This window comes from Exophiala dermatitidis, assembly GCF_000230625.1.
Source record: "Exophiala dermatitidis NIH/UT8656 unplaced genomic scaffold supercont1.1, whole genome shotgun sequence".
Lineage (NCBI taxonomy): Eukaryota > Fungi > Ascomycota > Eurotiomycetes > Chaetothyriales > Herpotrichiellaceae > Exophiala > Exophiala dermatitidis.
The window spans coordinates 1,496,043-1,517,600 of NW_008751646.1; the positions used below are offsets into that span (position 1 = coordinate 1,496,043).

General features: G+C 52.8%; 6 protein-coding genes across 6 annotated transcripts; 2 read left to right on the forward strand and 4 right to left on the reverse strand.

Moving 5' to 3' along the window:
- Positions 1-1,572: 1,572 nt before the first annotated feature.
- Positions 1,573-3,177, forward strand: HMPREF1120_00544 (uncharacterized protein; the record flags this gene model as incomplete). Its single annotated transcript, XM_009154543.1, has 3 exons — positions 1,573-1,840; positions 1,926-2,453; positions 2,507-3,177. 3 exons carry the CDS (start codon positions 1,573-1,575, stop codon positions 3,175-3,177), a joined length of 1,467 nt encoding a protein of 488 aa, XP_009152791.1.
- Positions 3,178-4,588: 1,411 nt separating this feature from the next.
- HMPREF1120_00545 (aldehyde dehydrogenase (NAD+)) lies at positions 4,589-6,184 on the forward strand (the record flags this gene model as incomplete). The annotated part of the gene is made up of 2 exons (XM_009154544.1): positions 4,589-4,716; positions 4,807-6,184. The coding sequence occupies 2 exons, from the start codon at positions 4,589-4,591 to the stop codon at positions 6,182-6,184; spliced, it is 1,506 nt and encodes a 501-aa protein (XP_009152792.1).
- Positions 6,185-6,292: 108 nt separating this feature from the next.
- On the reverse strand, positions 6,293-12,787 carry HMPREF1120_00546 (uncharacterized protein). The gene has a single exon (XM_009154545.1). The coding sequence runs from the start codon at positions 12,427-12,429 to the stop codon at positions 6,511-6,513; it is 5,919 nt and encodes a 1,972-aa protein (XP_009152793.1). The 5' UTR covers positions 12,430-12,787; the 3' UTR covers positions 6,293-6,510.
- Positions 12,788-13,208: 421 nt separating this feature from the next.
- Positions 13,209-14,129, reverse strand: HMPREF1120_00547 (GPI-anchored cell wall beta-1,3-endoglucanase EglC; the record flags this gene model as incomplete). The annotated part of the gene is made up of 1 exon (XM_009154546.1): positions 13,209-14,129. The coding sequence occupies one exon, from the start codon at positions 14,127-14,129 to the stop codon at positions 13,209-13,211; it is 921 nt and encodes a 306-aa protein (XP_009152794.1).
- A 1,016-nt stretch (positions 14,130-15,145) lies between these two features.
- Positions 15,146-17,105, reverse strand: HMPREF1120_00548 (acyl-CoA dehydrogenase; the record flags this gene model as incomplete). Its single annotated transcript, XM_009154547.1, has 5 exons — positions 15,146-15,639; positions 15,708-16,446; positions 16,503-16,807; positions 16,905-16,916; positions 16,991-17,105. 5 exons carry the CDS (start codon positions 17,103-17,105, stop codon positions 15,146-15,148), a joined length of 1,665 nt encoding a protein of 554 aa, XP_009152795.1.
- A 1,147-nt stretch (positions 17,106-18,252) lies between these two features.
- On the reverse strand, positions 18,253-20,910 carry HMPREF1120_00549 (uncharacterized protein; the record flags this gene model as incomplete). The annotated part of the gene is made up of 1 exon (XM_009154548.1): positions 18,253-20,910. The coding sequence occupies one exon, from the start codon at positions 20,908-20,910 to the stop codon at positions 18,253-18,255; it is 2,658 nt and encodes an 885-aa protein (XP_009152796.1).
- Positions 20,911-21,558: the final 648 nt, after the last annotated feature.

Sequence of the window (21,558 nt, forward strand, 5' to 3'; positions counted from 1 at the left end):
CTTCTTGACAGTAAGGTTTCAGGGAGGGGTATTTGTTTTTAGATCTCCCCTGAGCGGGATGGGATGGGATATCTTATCTCTATCATGTGGCAATCTTATGCTCGTGCTGGGGATGGATGTGGTGAGTGGTTAGTCTATAGATGCATAAGAAGATCCCTGAAACGCGAGTCCCCCACGCTGCAGAACGATATCTTTACCTAGGTATCTTGTCGGATATATACTGCAGTAGTAGTTACTGCAATAATGGTGGTGGCGGGTGGTAGAGATGGCGGTGACGGCACTAATTGCGCACTTGGCGTGCTGGTACGAGGGTATCTCCAGCCGTCCCGCTGGGCTGCGAGAGTGGGGTTGACAACATTGCAAAAAGGGTGACGAGATGATGACAATAATTTACCAGGTAGTCAAAATACGAGGCCACATGGCGCTGCACTGCTCTGCGTGGCTCCTTAGACCCCATCGTGTGGCTTTGATGGTCCCCGGTACGTAGATACCAACTCATCGCAGCGCATGGCAACGCAACACTGGTCGCCGAGATCGCGGCCTCAAGGGTTTGTATCATGGCTCGGACGCCTGCCCTCTCAAGGTTGGTATAAGTGTAGTGCTACTACTAAGCAGATCAGCATCGTAACGGTATATGATGCACCGGAGTGTACCACCACCACTGCTGGTCTTGTACCTAGTTGGTGCCAACCTACAAGTAATTAGTAAGGTCTGTAAGTAGGTATGTAGGTACCTAGGTAGGTGCGAGTTCCCTGAACCATGGTTTCGGATCCAAGTATGGGGTTGTCCAGTAAGCACGGCTAACAGTAAGGCAGTGATACCTGTTGCTGCAAGGTATGTTGCTCGGCTTGAACTTTGTATGTTGTGTAACCTGCAGCCTGGGATCTTCGGAGATCTGTGTACAACTTGTGTGACTCGTTGAGGTATGCAAAGCAAGGTACAGTGCTGCTGTTAAGGCTGTGTACCTACCTGGTACCTGGTACCTTGGCTTTGATGCATGTAGCAGGTAGCGCTCCTCGATAGGGCGCATATAGTTATACGCTGAGTCTGGTCGAACTGCTTGCCTACAGTGAGGCGTGCTTTGACTTGATACTGACTTGGGAACGAGGACCCGACATTATGATGCAGGTCAACGATGTACCTTAGTGAAGGGTAAAGACTCGGAGGGTACCTAGGTATCTGTGGTCAGTAGATAGCTTTCGGATTTCATGGCAGTTATTCTAGTATATTGCTTAACTGAGTTAGTGGGAGTACCCGGTACCTATGGTAGAAGGTAAAGCGACAGCTTTTCGATACTAGTATAATACTAGTACGCCAAGACTTTAATAATCTCCCGAGGTCGGTTTCTGGATCGCGGCTCACCGCGACCTTGAAATGAAGTTTAATACGCGACGCGTCGACCATTAACAAAGTGGTACTGCCTTTTGATAAGGCACAGTTACAAACATCTTAACTATACCTTGACAGAGCCTTGGACGATTCAAGTCACCTCTTAGTTTGAAACCCTACGAAGCAACTACTCGACTTTACACTACTCGCCCTTGTATCTCCTGTTTCTCGACTCTGACCATCATGCCGCCGAAGAAACGTAAGGCTGCATCGGCAAAGGGCACAAAGACCACCGATCCTGATACCTCAAGTGTGGTCTTATCCCCAGCGGGTCGTCCCAAGCGAAATTCTGTCAGTGAACCAAGATATGACTTCATCAACCACCATCGGCCCAGTACAACTGGCAAACGCGGTCGCCCGTCTGGTGCCAGTCCTATTGCCCGTGCTGCTATACACAAATCTCCTGTTGCAGCCACTCAGAATGTCGTCGGACGAAAGCGAAAGCGGGCTGGTAAGTTTGTTACTCTGAGCCAAAATGATCACCGCATCAAAGGCGGCGCGACTTATCTTTGACAATGCTGACGGTCCATACTCAGTGTCGGTCTCTTCGGTAAATGGAGCAGACGCAGATACTCCCACAGCAACACCGGCAAAACGTGGACGTGGCAGACCCCGCAAAGTCCAGGCCGCACCTGAGCCTGTCGCAGAGACAGCAACTGACGCGACACCTAAGAAACGTGGCCGACCCCGCAAGGTCACGTTCGAATCTGAGCCTGTGACCGTGAAATCCACAGACGAGCCACCTAAAAACCGTGGCAGACCTCGCAAGGTCGCCGCGAAAGCTGAGTCTGTCACTGAAAAAGCTCCAAACGCAGCGTCCGTGAGAAAACGTGGTAGGCCCCGCAAGCTCAAGGCCGAAGCTGAGCCTGTCGCTGAAGAGGACTCTGCCCACTCCGATATCGAGGTTGATGTTCCAGAGCAGGACGGGGGTGTCGAAACTAAGGATTCTGACATTCAGTACTGGCTCATGAAGGCCGAACCAAACTCCCGTATGGAAAAGGGTCATGATGTCAAGTTTTCTATCGACGATCTGATGGCCAAGACTGAACCAGAAGCCTGGGATGGTAGGAGTTGTTCCATGTCGCCTATCGAGATTTTGGCTAATTACCAGCTTTAGGTGTCCGCAACGCAGCCGCTCGCAACAACATGCGAGCCATGCGAAAGGGCGATCTTGCATTCTTCTACCATTCGAACTGTGATGTTCCCGGCATTGCTGGAGTCATGCGTATCGTGCAAGAACACAGCGTCGATGAGTCTGCCTTCGATCCGAACCACCCTTACTACGATCCCAAGTCTGATCGGGCCAAGCCAAAATGGGATGTCGTGCACGTCGAGTTTGTGCGAAAGTTCGACAAGTTGGTCACTCTGAAGGAGCTCAAGTCTTTCTCCGAGCCTAGTGGGGCGTTGAAAGACATGCAGATGCTCAGACAGAGTCGGCTGAGTGTTTCTTCGGTGAAACCCGCAGAGTGGGAATTCATTCTTCAACTGGCTGGGGAACCTTTAACGCTCGGTCAAGAAGCTGGTAAAGACGGCTACGAGTCCGATGTTGATGGAGAGGGCGAGGAAACGGTAGCAGATGTGGATGCGGACTTGGACACTGATGCGGCGAAATCGGTCTCAGGCAACAATGATAGCGAAGTTGAGGATGACGAAGATGGGGCTGACGAAGTCGAACTTGATCAGGTTGGGGCCGGCAAGGTCAATGGCACCGCTCTTGATGGCGCAGACGAGGCGGACGAGGCAGAACACCTTCAGCAGTCAGTGCCTGTATCTCAAGACGCTTCTTGAGTGGTTTGGGGGCCGAGGATGGCTCTATTAACAGCACATACCGGAACATCTGTGATTAGGGCAACAATAAACGCCGTTTCCGACACGGCGAAAGGGAGGAGCAACGAGATCGCAGTCGAAAGCTGTTATGGCTGCGAGGCATCGAGAATGAGGGCTGCAGTGAGGCCTCAATTTGCGAGATGTATAGGACGAGAAGTCAGCAGCATTTGCGAGGGTTACGGATAATGGTTACCACGCTCGGGCGCAGCTCGAAGACGGCTACCTACGGACCGTCCAGAATCTGAGGCTTTTGCTAGGTAGCTTTACACCGGTGAATATGCCTTCATCTGTGCTTGATTCGGCTATTTTTCCTTTATATTCTTGCTTGCCGGAAACCCCAGGTCTAAACAGAGTCTATCCGGCCGGTCTCGAAAGCCACATCATGTCTTGACTTTCCTGAATTATCAACGTTTCTCAAGCTCTCGATATGCCTCTGCCCTCCTCTTCGGGTCGTTTGTTTCTCAGTTGGCAACCTGTGGCCATCGCAAGAGCATGATAACAATTTTACCGTTCCCAACCGAACTCATATCCACTATAAATTGTTGTTATTGTAGCTTAGGAGTGGTGCCTGCGGATGGAGAACGTTTGTCGAGCCACTCAGGCTCCTGCACCAGGTCATTAACCCAAATAGGGAGGCGTAGCCAGGGGCTGTTATCGATAAGAAAAGCTGCACGTTGATTGTTTTGTTGCTGAACACTCCAGCAACACTGCCCCTCACTAGCCTCTGCTGGACTAGCACGTGTAAAACCCCCGCTACTGACACTGACAACTTCTTCCGTGACTCAAGACACTGAGATTTCAACCACTCAGGGCTTGATGACTAATAAAAGTGAACCCTCTTCGTGCACCTCTTCGGGGAACAATCTACCCCTCCACCACAGCTTACACCTGTGCAGTTTTAGTCTCTACCAGTAGCACACCTCTACCACTACACTACAACTGCCTGTGAGGTTGCATTACTCGCCCTGACGGACCTGGCCGACCCATCGTCGAGCTCGTCAAGACCCTGGTTCTACCCAACTACACCTCCTACTGTCCACCCCGAACATATCATCGCTTATCACCGCCCCAGTTGTTAAGTCGAAAGGGGAAATCAAGTCCCATCCAGCCACGAAACCTTGGTATCCATTACCTGCAAGAAATCAACCCCTCTCACTACTACTGTATATTGTTCTGGCCGGGGTGTCTCCTCGATTAGTATATTGATCCCCTGCTTGGCTGGAAATTCTTTCTTCAAGTCCTTTATTTTCAATACATGTTCTCTTTGCTGGTCAGATCGTGTGCTTCCAAGCCTTTGAAGACCAGTTGTTTTTCCATTACCACAACTCCTTTCCGACTCTTTACCACCACATACCCACGGGCTTCTTCGACAATGGCAGACCTCAAGGTCGATCTCACCGCTCCCAACGGCAGGAAGATCACTCTGCCAACTGGACTCTTCATCAACAACGAGTTTGTCAAGTCCAGCTCGGGAGAGAAAATCACCAGCATCAATCCCTCGTAAGTGGCCAACAAATTCTTCATCAACCAAAACAAAAGAAAAAGACATCTTTCAACATCATAAACATGATTAACATTATTGGCTGTCAGAGACGAGTCGGAAATCTGCTCCGTCGAAGCAGCCTCCGCAGACGACATTGACAAAGCCGTTAAAGCGGCTCGAGCGGCATTCAACGATCCATCATGGCGCGATCTGCCGGCTACAGACCGAGGAGCGCTGATGTACAAGTTTGCGGATCTGCTGGAAGCCAACAAGGAAACCCTAGCCACTCTCGAGACATGGGACAACGGCAAACCGTACAGCGTAGCCCTCAACGAAGACTTGGGCGAAGTGGTCGGCACAATCCGCTACTACGCCGGATGGGCCGACAAGATCCACGGCGAAACCATCCCGACCAACCCGCAGAAATTCGCATATACTCTCAAACAACCCATCGGGGTATGTGCGCAGATCATCCCCTGGAACTACCCGCTTGCCATGGCGGCATGGAAACTAGGACCAGCTCTTGCATGCGGCAACACGGTGGTCCTGAAACCGGCCGAACAGACCCCTCTGTCCATTTTGTACTTGGCCAAATTGATTCCCGAGGTGTTTCCTCCGGGCGTGGTCAACATTGTGAATGGCTACGGTCGGGAAGCCGGCCAGGCCTTAGCCACGCATTTGGACGTGGACAAGATCGCTTTCACGGGCAGCACCATCACGGGCAAACACATCATGAAAGCGGCCGCCGTCAACATGAAGAACATCACGCTCGAGACCGGAGGCAAATCCCCATTGTTGGTTTTCGACGACGCCGACCTCGAGCAGGCCGCCAAATGGGCCCATATCGGCATCATGTCGAACCAAGGCCAAATCTGCACGGCCACCTCGCGCGTCATTGTGCAAGAGGGAATCTACGACAAATTTGTCGAACTGTTCAAAAAAGTCGTCCGCGAGACTTCAAAAGTCGGCGACCCGTTTTCAGACGACACGTTCCAAGGACCGCAAGTCACAAAGGCCCAATACGAGCGTGTGTTGAGTTATATTGAAAGCGGCAAGGAAGAAGGAGCCACACTCGCGTCCGGCGGTGTGCCCTACAAGAATGTCGGCGGCGGTAAAGGCTTTTTCATCGAACCTACCGTCTTTACAAACGTCAAAGATAACATGAAGATCTACCGCGAGGAGATCTTTGGTCCTTTTGTCGTAGTGGCTTCGTTCAAGACTGAGGAGGATGCTATTCGCATGGCAAACGACACTACCTATGGTCTGGGCAGTGCCGTGTTTACCACTGATATCGAGCGCGCCCATCGTGTCGCCGCCCGCATCGAGGCCGGCATGGTCTGGATCAACAGCTCGAATGACTCGGACTTCCGTGTTCCTTTTGGTGGTGTCAAGCAGAGCGGCATTGGCCGTGAGTTGGGTGAGGCCGGTCTGGCTGCGTATACGCAGACAAAGTCTGTCCATGTCAACTTGGGGTTGAAGTTGTAATCAAGGAAAGGAGACTGTAATCAATCATGAATATATCGAATCAATCAACATGTGAATCAACCACTTACAAATCAATCGAATCAAATAAACCGAAATGAGAAGATAAGATCACAGAACAAAAATTAGAATTGCTAGAAACTGCATAGGTACCAAAACTCCATCCAAAAGTAACCTCACCCGTACAAGTCATTCACTCAAGTCATTCAATGAAGTCACTTGAGTACTCAATCAACCATGCACTGCAGAACAAAACATAGCAGTGACCCTCCCAAAAGCAGAATTTGCAGAACCCAAGAGGAGCATGATCAATCACTCCAAGTCGACTCCTAGTCCTTTCTCAACGGACTCGCAACGACAGGCTTGAACCCAAGTCCAACAGAACCCCTAGGTAATCGTCTCAAATTCGCTCCAGCCAAGGTCTTTCTTCTTGAAGGACCGTTACCCCCCAGTCCCCCGTCAGCCTTAGCATCACCATTCTTCGATCTCGATTTCACCTGAAACTTCTGATTCCTCCCATTCCCATCATCCTCTTCACCATCGTTGTTGTCGTCATCATTCTCAAAAAGTCCTTTATTCATCTGTTTCGCCGGCGCGGTCTGCGGCACATCTTGTTCTTTAATGTTGCATTTGGCAGCAAAATACGGCGTTATCGGAGTCGCTGCCGTTCTTGGATCATAGTCAACATTTAGACAAGCCGACTCGGGAGTCGAAATGTTTCTCTTGGTCGTGGTTCGCGATAGAGGGAGAGGGGTATATGCCGTATTGAGCAGTATACTACTCCCTCCAACCTCTTCGTCGTCTTCGTTTTCGTTTTGGTCTCGCTGCTGCTCAAACGAGCCGAACCCATCAACAGTGATCAAGTTGACATTTCGAGTTTCTCCGCCGATTGTTGCCATCGTGGCAGTAGCAGTAGCAGTAGGGGTACCGTAACCGCCGTTTTGACCAAAAGTTCCATCGTCGTAGTCGTCATCGGCGGTCGAGACAGAGACAGAGGCACCAAAGCTGGTTTCTCCAACTTCAACAACGTCATAGTCCAACATCTCAGAGTCTTCATTCACAGACGAACTTTCAGCTTCGGCATTGACGACGCCAAACACATGGCCATCCTCATTCAAAAAAGACTGCTGGCCATCGGCATCGACCTGTGCATGTTCTGGTTCTGGCACTGGCCTCTGCTGCTGCTCTTCCATCCCTCTCACAGGGGTATTAATCAGATCCATCTTCATGGCCTCTGTCAATTTCGACTTCACCGATGATGAACCATGTGGTAGGTGAGCAAGATCAGCCAATGTGACCCGTCTGTTGTGTCTTTTCCCATTTGCCTGCTGTGTCCCATATGCTTTTTCATGGTCCTGAAGCTGCTGCAACATCCTCGGTTCCATCGACTTACGCCGTCTCGACCCCCCACGGGGCAAAACACTCGAGTCGACCGCATACGCCGCTTCATCGAGCCATTTGCCCTCACGGTAACAGTCCAGAACCCAACCGACACCAACACAGAGCACGGAGCCATTGGCTGAGCGAACTTTTTCCAGTGTTCGCTTGCCTCCGTCCTTGTACACGACATGTGTGACGCCAGGATTCGACAACAGTCCCGAGTCATGCCCAGCAGCCGAACCCAAAGCAGGCATACTGGCTCTGGCTGTAGATCTAGGGTTCCATTTCCACTCCTTGACACATCGGGCTCCCATGGCAGTCAACAGTTCGACAAAGACACCTGATGCATCTTGTCCTTCAGTGGTATGGATGTCATAATGCACAACTGCGCCATTCAGAATGTTTCCCACTGTATTCAATGGTGCTCGGTCGTGGGTTTGGCTTGTCTTTGCCGCTGATGCTGCTGCAGATTTGCTCTTCAGCAGAGTATTAGTTGTTGTGGGCGTCTTTGCTGCATTACTGGTGCTGCCCACAGTAGCTGGAGTTCTAGCTGCTGCTGCTGCTCCGGAAGCCGTCATTCTTCTAGATGGGGTAAGATTGACAGAAGTGGCGAGACTGCGCCGCTTGCTCGACACTGTGCTCATGGCGTAATGGGGTGTAGCACTAGCAGTAGCAGTAGCAGTTCCACTAGATTTCGCAGTCATGGCTTGACGTGGTGTGGCCGCCACGTTGGACTTGATGCTTCTCGTGGATCGAGGAGTTGCAGTTCGGACAGATTTGGCAGTAGATGACACGGCACCGACAAGGCTACGTCTCTGCGTCGGGACGGTAGGCGTCTTGAACATAGCAGAGCCGATAGTCATCATACTGTCTTCGTCGACATCTTCTTCGGCCATTGTATGACCCACTTCAACCACAGATCTGGACTCGTCCATGTCGACTTCATCACCAGACAACTCATCACTCGGCAACTCGATCCCATCAAGGGTGCTATCTCCAAAGTCTTCCACCGTAAAGCTCATTTGGCCAGGAGTAGTCAAGTGGCTGGCAAGCGAGTGGGCCGGACTGGGTGCCGCACTGCGAATTCGTCTCTGAGGCGATGAAGTGGGCACCGCGGGATCCGAGCTGGGAATCCCCAGATGCTGACTAGCATCGGCAGTGGACATGATATCAAGACCTGAACCATCTCCCAGACTGCGTCTCTTGTTGCCGAGGAAGGTCACACCGGCTGTTGCCAGCGAGTTGGACGAAGACATCGATCTCGGTCTCTTCCGCATAGCTTTGAGCGGTGACAAAACCGAAGGTAGTTGTCCTTCAGGACGCAATGGAACTTTCGACACAGTATGAACGTATCGTGGAAGGCTGGGATCGGGTCTGATGGGTGTGACGTTGAAATCCATCTCTGCGGGAGCCTCGACCGAGGTAAGTGCCATTGTGGACGGAGAGGTATGGACTTCAGTCGTAGGAACTTCGTCAGGTTGCCGGTCATCAACCTGATCTCCTTCAGGCTGACCTTCGGTAGTCTCATGAGTACTCATGTCGACTAGGACTTGAGCAGAATCAGACCCGACATCAGGCTGATCAACAACCTCTGCAGCAGAGCCAGGGACCGGAGCCAGATTCTCATCGTCATACATGTCGGAAGAAGTGGACAAGACTGATTGGTCTTCCTCCTCATCAACCCTCTCAAGCGATGGACCCGAGCCAGATTCTTGTAGAACATTACTCGCTTCCTGACCTTCGTCTTCCCCGTCTTGATCTTGACCTGCGAGATTCTCCGCCTCGTCCGCCAACGCCTGGAAATCCACCATGGCAGTATCCGACGCCTTTGTGAAATTGATCAAGTCCGTCGTCAAGTCGCCCGGTTCGCGTTGTTCAACTGATTCAGAACCAGAACCGTCCTGGCCCTCATCGTCAAGATCATTATGATCCTGAACATTGTCACCAGCAATCCCCGCAGAAGGACCCAAAGCGTCCTGTTGGACAAGATCGTGAAGGTCCTCCTCATCATGGCCGTCAACCGGCACATCCCGACTCTCGGACTGTTCTTCAAATGCCTTGGCTTCCATGCTTTCTGCAAAGAACTCGGGTTGTGCAGGACTGCCGACCATTGAAGGGGCAAAAGACAACCTGCTCGCCAAAGACTTGCGTTTCTGCGCTTGTCGCACTGGCGTACCCTGTCTGTTGACCTCGATCGAGCCTTCGACATGCATCCGGGCCAAAGGTGAGAACGACTTTGACTCCTGGTCCAAAACTCTCTTCTCTGGACTGGCGGCGTGCCATCCTCGGACTTGCTCTACAAGTGGAGTGAAGCCAGGTGATGGTGTTATGCCGGCCGACAAACGGGATCGAATGTTTGCGCCAGTCAGACTTGGTCGAAAGTTCGGTTTCAGCAGTCTGTTGGCTGGCGTCTGATCTGCGGCCAATTCATCTCCCGAATCCTCGTTGTTGTCTCTGATTCGGGTGAACAGAGCATTCGACAGGCGAGGTCGCTTGAATGAGCGCGTTGAAGTCGGCTGTTCGTGACTTGACTCGGAAACGGATGCAGGACTGGGAGCTTCTTGGGCCGCTTCCACGGTCTCTTCATCATCGTCATCCCCCTCCTCAACTGTAGGATCCACGATAGTCTCGTCGTTGTCATGGTCGGGGTCGGCTGGGTGGTCCGGTGCTCCCGCAGCAGACGCTTCCTCCTGCTCAGAGACCTTCAGTTCATTTGGAACACTGGATTCGCCATCTTCAACGTCCGAGGATTCAGCAAATGCTAGTCCATGGTCTTGTTCGACATGACCATGCTCAACCGGCAGGCCCAAATCGAATGTTTGAAGCGCTCCGGCCACCCGGGGCTCAGACTTATCCACCTTCAACGGACTTCGGACACTCAAAACAGACCGATCAAAGTCGATATCCTGATTTGCCTCCTGAGCCAGTTCATCGTCACTCAATCGGTAGATTCTAGCCAACCGTTGAGGCGAAACAGAAGAACGGAAATGAGAAGACATGACGAGATCGACATCGCCAGGGCTCTTGGACTTGCCGCCACAGCTAGGGCTTTCGTCCTGCTGGGGTGACTTCTTCTTCGGCGAAGGAGACGCCCGAGCAGGAGTTTTCTGCTTCAAGGGCGAAAACAGACGACGAGCCGGTGAAGACAGCAAAGCGCGCTTGGAAGGAGAGTTGTGAGACTTGGCCGCAGATGGAGGGAATATGATCTTATCCGCCAATCCTCGCTTGGGAGATTGCTGAAGCATAGCCTGATTGCTGGAAGGATGCAGATTGACAGACCCAGGGTTGTTGTTGTCTTGAATCTGTGCTCGGAAGACGGTAATGCCTTCAGGTGCTCGTCGTGGTGATTCTTTCAGAGAGTCCTTCAATGGCGAGGCCGGCATACGCCGAGGCGGGCTAATGATGCCCACACCTGGAGAACCACTTGGCTTCTCGGGAGATGTTGCGTTCAAGGCGGGTGTGAAGTCCAGTTTCTTGACCGGCGATGCAGAGCGAGGCATAGAGGGAATGATACCTCGTCTTGGAGAAAGACTGAGGTCGCGAACAGGAGTCTTTTCTCCCGCAAGCTCATCCTCTTCATCCTCGCTGTCCATTGGCTGAGCTTTTGCAACCTGCGTGATCTTCTTCGGGGTCAAAACCCGTGGTAGAACCTTTGATGACTCTTTCTGTTCCACTTGGGTAGATGCTTTTGCCGCCGCGCCTCGTGCGGTTCTGGTGGTCTTGCTGGCTGCAGGGTTGCGGATTGGCTTTGCACGCATTCCCTTAGTGGCCGTTTCGGTCTTCTTCGCCGTGGCCGATGCCTTCTTGACTGTTTTTGATTTGGCTAGAGTCGCAGGATGCTTGTTTTCCTTTTCATCCTCAGAACTGGGAGGGTCTTGGAAAGTGACCTTCTTCTTAGGAGGGACAACCACTTGCACAGGGGGGTCAGCCGGAACTGATGAGTTGTTGGACCCTGCTCTAGCCCGAGTCTGTCTAACTGCAACAGCCGGTTTGGACTCTTGCGGTGGTTCAGCAACTGCTGGCTCCTTTCTCGGCCGACCTCGCGGCTTTGCTCCTGCAGTCGAAGCTTTGGCGGCAGCAGGTTGATTCTCTGCGGGTGCAGCCACTGTCCTCCCTCGTCCTCGGCCACGTGGCTTGGGTTCTTGCTCAGTCACCACTTCGCCCCCCTCATCTTCCAGTTGAGCGGCTGCGGCATCTCGCTTTCTACGAGTTGTAGGAGGCTTCGAGGCAGCAGTCTTATCTGTCTTTGCTTTTGTCGAAGTCTTCTTTTCTGGCTTAGCTTCTGGTTCTGCTGCTGGTGCGGCAGTAGATTCGGTGGTCGTGCTGTCCAGCGGCGTGATCTTGATTCTCCGTCGTGGGGCTGCGGCCAAAGCAGATGTCGAAGCCTTGCCCGTGGTACGTGTCGACCTGGCCGTCTTGGTCGCCGGCTCGGACACGGTGGTCAAGGCAATCTCATCCTCTTCATCCCCGCTCTCGATGGTTTCCAATGCGGCAGCAACATTGGAGATTCTGGCGGTAGACTTAGTTCCTCTCGTGGCTCTGGACGGCTTTGACTCTGTCTTCTTCGTCACACGCGATTTTGCCTCTAGTGATTTAGTGCGAGTTGTTGTAGGCATGGCTGATGTGGTAGTGGTTGGTGCAGATCGGGTTGTTCTAGTTCGAGATGTGGTAGTCGCCGCTGCTTCAGTTGCGCTCGTCGTCCGACTGGTTTTCGCTCGTGATGCGGCAGTGGTGTTTCGGGCCGCAGCCGCGGAAGTCTTGCGTTTCGGAGGCTCCTCGACAGCCATCGTGGTTTCGGCATCAGCTGCGCGGGCGCGTGTAACACGGCGCGGCTTCGCTGGACTAGCCGCCGCTCTTCTTGGTGCCATGGCGCGGTGAACCACAGCAGTGAAACTGGAGTGGACGTGGGAATGTAGGGTAAGGTGCTTCAGAAGACAGTAAGCTTAGCACAGATGGTGCAAGGTCTTTGTTGTCGGTCGAGGTGTAAGGTAAGGGGTGTCGGCAGCGCGCAATCGCTCGTCAATGTCTACTACTCAGTAGAAGCGCAGTCGGTGTTCCGTTTGGGTCATCAATGCATCTCGCTGCAGACAGCGTTGGCGATGATCGAAGTCGCGTCGTCGCTGGGAACAAAGACCGAGAATGTTTATTTGCCTGTTGTTAGTATCCGCTCATCAGACGAGGCAAATGAGGTAAGAGTTGTGGTAAGATAAAGAGCAAAGCAAACAACAACACACCGTGACTTGGTCTGCAGTGAACGAGCCTCGACTTGTTTATGTTGACATTTCCCGATGCGGTTAGTGGACACTTTCTGGTCACGTGCGGAATTCGCAGCATTCGCCAATCGGGGGTTGAGTACTGCGCAAATCAGCAGGATAATAATGGACACCTAATCCTGGAGAAGAGGACGATTCGGGTCAGTGCTCGCTGACATTCTTGCGGAGTAGCAAGCCTCCAAAGACTGCGAGTGAGCGTACAATAATACCCCATTTCATCTGTTCCGATGTGATTATAATTTCATTACTGTCTAGTTTGGTGGTACCCAATCTAATATGTCGTTCCCATATCATATCCCGATTTTGCTTCGTTCGTTTATCATGCATAAATTACCACCGTCTGATGCGAGTAAAAATACAATGCACCGCACCGCTTAGCAGCTCAAGCTGTACAACGGAGTGGTGGGAGGAGGAGTACCGGCTCCAACGACCCCAAAGCTAGGGTCGGCACCAGTGTCCTGAAGAATGTACCACCAGGTATTGATGTCGTTGGCAAAAGCATGGCAAGCAACGTCCTCATAGTAAGTCCGGGCATTGTCGACTGAGGCAACCGCCTCGTTCGAGGTAGGACCGGAGACGGGCCAACCGGTTTCGGTGATCCATACCGGCTTGCCCTGGCTCACACCCACTGCAGCCTCATAGTCGTCCCAGAAAGTGGCGTTGGCGTTGCTGATGCTGTTTTCCTTGGTCGTCTCATAGTACGGATATGCGTCGACGCCCAAGAAGTCGGAGGCGGCAATCAAGGCGTTCTGGCTGGAGTTGGTCCACACATTGTAGGTGTCGACATGACCCACAGGCTTGCCGTCGGCAGAAGTCCCCGCAATGGCCGAGCGAACCTGGTTGATGTAGTTGATGATGACATCTGGGCCAACACCGACTCCTGCGTTGTTTGAGATGCCGATAGGTGTGATGCGGTAAATGTCTTCCGATCCAACACTAATTCCGGCAATCAAGTCGGTGAAAGCGCTCCCATATTGAGAAATGGCACTTTTAAGAGCGGTCAGTTCGTTCGCAAACTGAGCATCACCTCCCGAGGCCCACAGACCGAGCAGCAACGTCGTGCCTGTGTTGATGGCGGCGGGGATGGCCGAAATCGGGGTGTTGGTGGTGCCATCTTGGATCATGGTGTACAGGCGGGCGGAGGTGAAGCTTGAGCCAGCGAGGTTCTTTGCCGAGTTGAATTCGCCTTCGAAAGCCGCCTGGTCCCGGCCGGTGGATCCATAGTTGAAGCCTTTATAGGCAGCGAGGGCGGAGGGAAGGGCAGCCGCGAAGGCAAGGACTTGGGCGACACGCATGGTGGGAGTAGGTCGCAATGGATATCAGTTTCAATGTCAGTAGCGAGTGCGAACACCGAAGAGATCCAAGAAGAATACAGAGTATATACTAATACAAAGCACAAACGATTGTTTGAGAACAAGAAGAATAGTGGAGGAAGCACTCTCAGGAACACTAGGGTAGATATTTAACCGGTCATTGCCAACGAGAAAAAAAGAGCCCTGCCTCTGTTCGCAGACTCGGAGGGTGGCGTGCAAAGATCGAGCGACGTAAGCCAGGGTTCGGTTGAGTTCGCATGGTGGAGAGGCCGCGACGTCAAGGGCAGAGAAACGGCCTGGACAGAACTGGGGAATGGAGTGGAAAAATGAGGTTTCATTCGGCCATGACGAGTACAGCCAGCTGCTGTCTGAGACCAGCGACGAATCGCAAGGTGTGTAAGCGCCGCCGGTTCCTGGGATAGGCGGACCATGGCACGGCGATGCCAGGACCGGGGCTGCCGGTTGAGCATGGCTAGCGAATGGATGCTGAACGCATGGTGAATCTACTGCAGGGACGCATGAGATGGTTGCAGAAGGACATGGATTTGGCAAGGTTTGATTCAGCCGGCCAGCGTGGTGTTGAGCACTGCCTTGGTCGGTAAGGAACTGGAAATCGAACCGACGAAGACGAAAATCTCTGTCCAGATCGGTGACGTTTTCGGGACCTGCATGATCCGCCGTAATGAACAAGTAGCATGAACACTATTTATAGTCCTGTGTCCTACGCCCCGATCACCTGAACCTCCACCGTCGACGACATACTCTAGAAGACATGCTGGGCTAAGAAGGTGCCGATACACTGTAGAATTCGCAAGCCTTGTGTTGCTATCGGACATAAAGGAGTGTGCAGTCGTCAACATCTCCCGTTACATTGTACCTAGGTAGTTATGTCAACATGTTTTTTGGTGATATACAGTGGCATACTCCAATTGAAGTTGTCCCTATAGGATCGTGGACGGTGTATATAGGTAGGTATACATTTGAGATTGCTCACTCTTCTACAACTTCATCCCCAGCGCCTTGTGCACCTTCAGACTCTGCCGAATACTCAGGTCCAACATGATCTCCTCGCTGCCACCGGGGATCTTGTACGCCAGAGTATCGCGGTACAGCCGCTCGACCTTACCGCCCTGGCCGCCGCGGGAGTAAGCCAGACCACCAAAGATTTGGGCGGCCTCCTTGGTGCAGAACTCAAACGTGGTGGTGGCCTGGGCCTTGAGACCGGCAATGGCACCACCGAGCCTCAACATGGCTTCGGTCTCGCCCATCTTCTGACACTGATAGACAATGTTCTCCAGCCAGTTGTAGCTGGCTTCGATTTGGCGGGCCATATGTGCCAACTTCATCCGGATGACCGGGTGGTTGATCAACTTTTGGCCAAACGTCTTGCGTTTGGATGCATACTTGACCGATTCTTCAAAGCACACGCGGGAAAACCGCAGACATTGGATGATGATACCAATACGTTCGTGGTTGAAGTTGGTCATGATAACTAACGAGAACAAAAGTTAGCCCACGAAACGAAATAAAATCCGACATTTCTCGTTCTCGGCCGCTTACCTTGAAACCCCTTGTTCGGCTTGCCCAGCACATTCTCCACAGGCACCTTGACATCTTCAAACGTGATGTATGTGGTGCCACTGCTCCAGACACCCTGGCAATCCATGCGGCGGGTGCTGACGCCCTCGCCTCGCTCAATCAACAACAGACTGACTCCGTTCATACCGGGCCCACCCGTCCTTACCGCGGTCGTGAAGTAATCGCACCAAATACCATTGGTGATCCATTTCTTCTCGCCGTTGACAATGTAATGCTTGCCGTCCTCGGACAGCTTGGCTTCGCAGGTCAGATTGGCCACGTCAGACCCGGCGTCGGGTTCCGTGATGGCCAGACAGATTCTCTTGTCACCTGCAAGGATGCCCGGGAGGATGCGATTGACCAATTCTTTCTTGCCGTACTTGACGAGCGGCGGGCATCCAATCCCAAATCCACCGATCAGGTTCCAGACAAGCCCTCCAGAACCGGTTCGGGACAGTTCGTCGGTCAGGAGCATCTCATGGAACAAATCCCATTTCTCCGGGGGCACGCTCTTGACCCGGTTCGGCGTCAGATGGGCAGGGTATTTGACCCCCAGTAGACCGGCCAGGTAGCCTCGTTCGCCCATCTGCTTGTAGATGCTGTCGGGCACCTTTTTGCCCTCGTCCCATTCCGTCACATACGGCTCAATTTCTGATTCGACCCATTCCCGAACTTCGGCGCGGAGAGCCGCGTGCGTTTCGTTGAAGTAGGGTGAATGGTACTAGAATGACCAAAATTAGAGAGTCGTCAAATTTGTCAATATTGTCCACTACTCACACTCTGATACCATGCTGGGTCGGCAAACGGAATCAGAGATCCAAATGGATCCAGCGCCTCGGCGGATTCTGTTTCCTGCGCAGCCGGCCCTGGCGCTGGCGCAACGGTGCCGGACTCTGCCTGGGGCACGACCTTTTGTTTCTTCTCTGCTGGCGGAGGCGTGGCCGGAGGAGTGGGTGGTGCTTCGGCCTTTTTCGAGTCTAACGACCCGACCTGCAAATTGGCCTTGTATTTCTTGAGGATGCCCTCGTTGTGGTATTTCCAAAATTGCTTGGAGGCGTCTTTGCCGGCGACGCGTTGGAGAACTGGATGGTGTTAGACAGGAGAGAGACAAAAGGGTATTCCGCATCGTTGCACTCGGAGTTATCGGTGCGTTCCATGGGAGTTTGCAGATCAACTTACTCTTCTTTCCACCTACAAGACAAACAGCAGTCAGCACACACATCTTTCTGACCGGCATAACCCGGCGTCTTTTGGGGGATACATACCTGGATGCTCATCCTGGAACTTTGTCAAATCATACACATCCCCATCCACGACAATGTACAAGTTGTCCGGTTTATTGTGCGAGGCCACGTCGGCGAGGGAGAATGTTTTGGACATGACTGCCTAGTCTGGTCCTATGAAGCGAAGAGAGGTAGGTATTATCGCGCGGAGCGTAGCGGAGTAGGTATGTATGTCTGTTTGGGACCGCAGCGGTCACGGCGAGGGCAAGGAAGGCAGTTGGAATAACCCGTAGATACTAAGAAAGGCAGAGTTGAATACCAGGTAAGTGATAGAAATAAGAAGACAAGACTTGGATGTAGTCGTGTAAATAATCAGTCGAGAGAGATGCCTCGGTCGAACAGGCAGGACAAATGCTTTTGTTACAGCTGATCCAACACCAATGCAGATGCAGGGGAGATGCAAACAAGGTCACAAGACAGGACAAGACGTGGCGCATGGACTTGAGGTTGTGTACAACGCACATTATTGCCTGTGCTTGAATTTCACATGCCAATTCCAGCATCAGCGTCATCGTCAGCAGATGCCGAACGAACAAATCAACAGTCGGCATTTTTTAATCCCCAATCATTTTAGTCTGATCCAATCCCCGGACTTTCCACCCCGATTGAATCTCAACTCAGCTTTGGGCACTCACATGGCACTCTAACCACAGTGCAAATTACTGTAGGACGACTTATAATAAACGATTTTGTTATCCATGGCCCTCATGGGAGGCAGGGAGAGATTCCATATTATACAGTATCGCATATCTCTTCCAGTTCGGCAGCAATCCCGGTCTGTGAGCATGCTATGAGACCATCCCTATTTGCACTGTGTCTTATTCGCGGAATCCCCGGAGGCCCAAATCATATGACAGACAGTCACTTAGACAGTAGTAGTGAGATCCATCATCCATATTGCCTTGCAGATCTGGTTCTTCGCTGGTTCTTCAACTGATACCGGATACTAAGATGTACAGGGGCAGTAGTATGACGTGTGACTTGATTCTGGATTGCCGAGGCATGTTTTGATTGTTTATAACATTTCTTTACAACTGGATTTGCGGATTGACGAGCATGCGAAGAAAATAATCGCACGTGCATTTTTTCCAATCAACGTCCCTCAAGTTCCTTCCATGTTTAAGCTAGGTACGCATTTGTCTATAATACGCAATGGACTATTCGCTCGACGCTCACATCTCACAAGGCTGGACTGAAGAAGACGGATTTTACTGTTTCGTCTTGACTCGCTGCATTTCTTATATTTATTCGCCTCCAGCACCAATCCCGATCCCCATCCCAATTCCAACTCCAGTACTTGTTGTTGCAGCAGCACCAGCGCCGCCGGTATTGGCGCGCTCTCTCAGCCGACGACCCTCCATGAGTCCCCTGAGACCTCGTTTCTGCAGTCCAATAACAGAACTAATATCTCCGGTCCATATTTCCCGCTGTTGCTGTTGCTGTTGCTGTGATCCCCTACCATCAGCACCACCAGCACCGGAAGCCCGATCGCCATGGTTTTCTTGCGTCGAGGTTTCGTTGTCCGTGGGCGGATGAGACACATCAGTCGACGTCGACGCCGAAGTAGCCGTCGAAGTAGAGTCGATCGAGCTGGCCTTGCCGTGGCTCTTTCTGCGATTTGGTTGTTGTTCTTCGTAGCTCGTAGCCAGCTTCAGCCCGGCCATCCTGCCAGCAACAGTCTCCGGGGCAATGGTGGTGGCCTGACTCTCGCGCCGGCGGCTGAGCGGCATAGATGTAGCCAGCATGCCGCCCGCAGCAGCACCTGTCAGGCCTCGTCCGCCACCCGCTGCCATGGCCGCCGCATTGAACACGGCGGCCGAATTTCGACCATCCAGAACTTCGTGCAGCCGCTCAACCGTCGCCTCGAGCAGTCCGTCAATCTGGTACGGTCGAGCCATTTGGAGCAGCGAGCATAGCGTATGCGGCGTGCACAATGCCGACCCAACGGGCGGCAGGGAAGAGGTGTAAAAGAAATGCAATAGTAACTGAATAGTCGCGGCCATGTGAGGCAGATACAATGACCGTGGACGGCTGGACGCCGGCACCGATGTAGTGTTGGGAAGCTCCACCAATGTTCGGTTAGTCGATCGACTTAATGATCGCTGCGGATCCAGGAACCCGTCTGTCCCGGCCACAGAAGACGACCCGGACGGCGGTGGTCCGTAGCCGTTCGTCGCGTGGTTCGGGGTGATGGTGATTGAAGAATTGCGGTTGGGATTGGCTTGCGATCGAGCATTGTGGGTGGGCCTTAGCGTCGCCGCGTCCGACATGCTCGCGTTCTCTTGTGTCGAAGCAGACTCCGCGAGAAGCTGGTTGAAAAAGGGCCCCCAACGTCGCGAAAGAATAAAAGAGTTGCACGGTATCTTCTCTCCTCCCAATGCTACGATCTCCATATCTGCCAGCTCGCTCATGCTCAGAGCCGCTTGGCCCAGTTGTTCCGCCATGGCGTTGAATGGACGTCCGCCGGCGGTTTGGGTGGGCAAGCTGGATTGAAGAGACAATGGGACCGCGGTGGCCGACACGGATACGTACGAAGATGTAGGAGCAACTCGGCGTGGGTTGTCGTACAGGCCAAACGCCTCTAGTTCGACCATGCACACATGGCTGAAGTTGATCCGGCGGTGGTTGTAGTCGTCCACCAAGCTCCGCTTTCGATGCCCGAGAATCACAAATGTATTTCGCCGGTTCCATAAAATCCCTCGGTTCCAGCTCCCCTGGGAAAATATCGATCCGTTGGTATCAATTCGAGCCCATGTGAGTGTCTTGAGATCTAATGCCCACAGTGCATACTCGTGTTTCGAAGAAGTAAGATATGTCCCGCTGACCACAAAATGTCCGTCGATGATGCCGCCGTTGGGAAATCGCAATCCGGGAGGGGAGACTGGCCCGGTCATGGGCTTCTCTATCAGGGAGCCATCGGGCAATCGAATCTGCAACTCCAGTTTGACATCCAAGAAATTATAGTTTGAGTAGATCAACATCGACGTCCCCTCGCGCGAACTGCCTCTCGGCTCTTGAAGAGGTACTCCGCGTCCAATGTTTTCGGCTGATAGACCGGTCAACGGGGCCACCATGCTCTTGTAAGCCCCGCATTTACGGTCCCAGGCGGTGGTATTAGTCCACTTCAAGCTCCGTAGGTTGAACACGCTAATTTGCTCAATGTAATTGTTGTTGCTGTCTTGCCCTCCTACCACAATCATTTCGGCTCCGCCGGTGCCATCGAGATGCACACCTAGCGTGCCTGAGTGAGGATCGCCGGACGAGGGGTTGTGATGAATGGCAGATAGAGGTGCGCTGGCAGAGGTGAAGACTGCAGATGACGGAAGAATCGCAGCGCAGTGTGCATACCGTCCTTGGGGATGCTCCGCAGTGGCTATCAGCGTCCACTTGCGTGTGGGAACATCGAAAACATGAACGTCAGACATCACCACCACCTCGGGCTGGGGTTCAGTAGAGCCGGCATTTCTGTTGTGCGCGGCAGGCGACATGCCCCCATAACAGACCAATTTTGAGTCGCCCAGAGCGCAAACGCTGTGAAAATACCGAGGAGGAGGAATATCACCCACAGCGTCGACTTTGACCCAGTGCCGCCGGATGAGATCCAATTCATATAGATCAGACGTCAATTGAGGTTTGGTCCTCGAGTGTATCCGGCCTCCAAAGACGTACAGCTTGTCCCCAAGAACTGTCGTGGTGGCTCCCACCAAAGCAGGCGGCTCATCTCCAGTCGTCCTGTGCACATTACAAACGAGCCCTGACAGATTCGTTGGTGCAGAGCCCTGCTGAGAGACTCCCGGCCCTAAGCCGGTATTTCCTCCCGCAGCATTGGCGGGTTGCGCTGTCCCATTTGGAGCCTCGCTGCTCGCCTCCGACGCGACGAGGCTCACCTGACTGTTGTTCATCACTGAACCTTGGTCATAAATTGCCGGGGTCGGACACTTGTGGGTTACAGATTCCACCGTCAGTGAAATTATGTTGACCGCATCCAAACTCTTCGAGTATCTGTTCTCGGTATTGGCGGTGGGTGTTGTAGGAGTCGACAAGGCACGTAAGGTATTAATGTCGGACTCTGACGTGGCAGACCGGAGTTCGTGTGCGAATGGCTGTGCGAAGTCGGGAATTATTATGGGAACATAACGAGGCAGTCGTGTTGTCGTGGTCGATTTGCCAGTGCAGTCGTCTGCATAGTCATGAACGGGCAACTCGGTAACTTGGTATTTGGAGATGTCGATTGGGATATGCCGGCCCTTGGTGCTGAGAGGCTTGTAACCAGTTACTACGGGCGACGAAGGATTCGGCCAGAGAGTCAAGGCGCTGCCTACGGATCTCGAGTCACTGTCCGTAGCAGACGGCGGCGTGGGTGGCCAGTTCTGTTCCTCAGGTGATGGTGGGTCAAGGTGTGAAGTCAAGAATCTTGAAGGCTGGACCCAAGGAGGCGGTCTCTGCCTGTCCACAGCTCCGTTACGTCGAAATCTGGGGAACATGGTCAGCACGGCCGCGTTCTTCAGCCGCTTTGAATATCCATGGGACCAGAAGCAGCGACAGCAAGA

What these genes read in the sequence shown, in the direction of transcription:
- HMPREF1120_00546 (XM_009154545.1), bottom strand. Translation starts at nt 12,429, where the DNA reads ATGGCACCAAGAAGAGCGGCGGCTAGTCCAGCGAAGCCGCGCCGTGTT.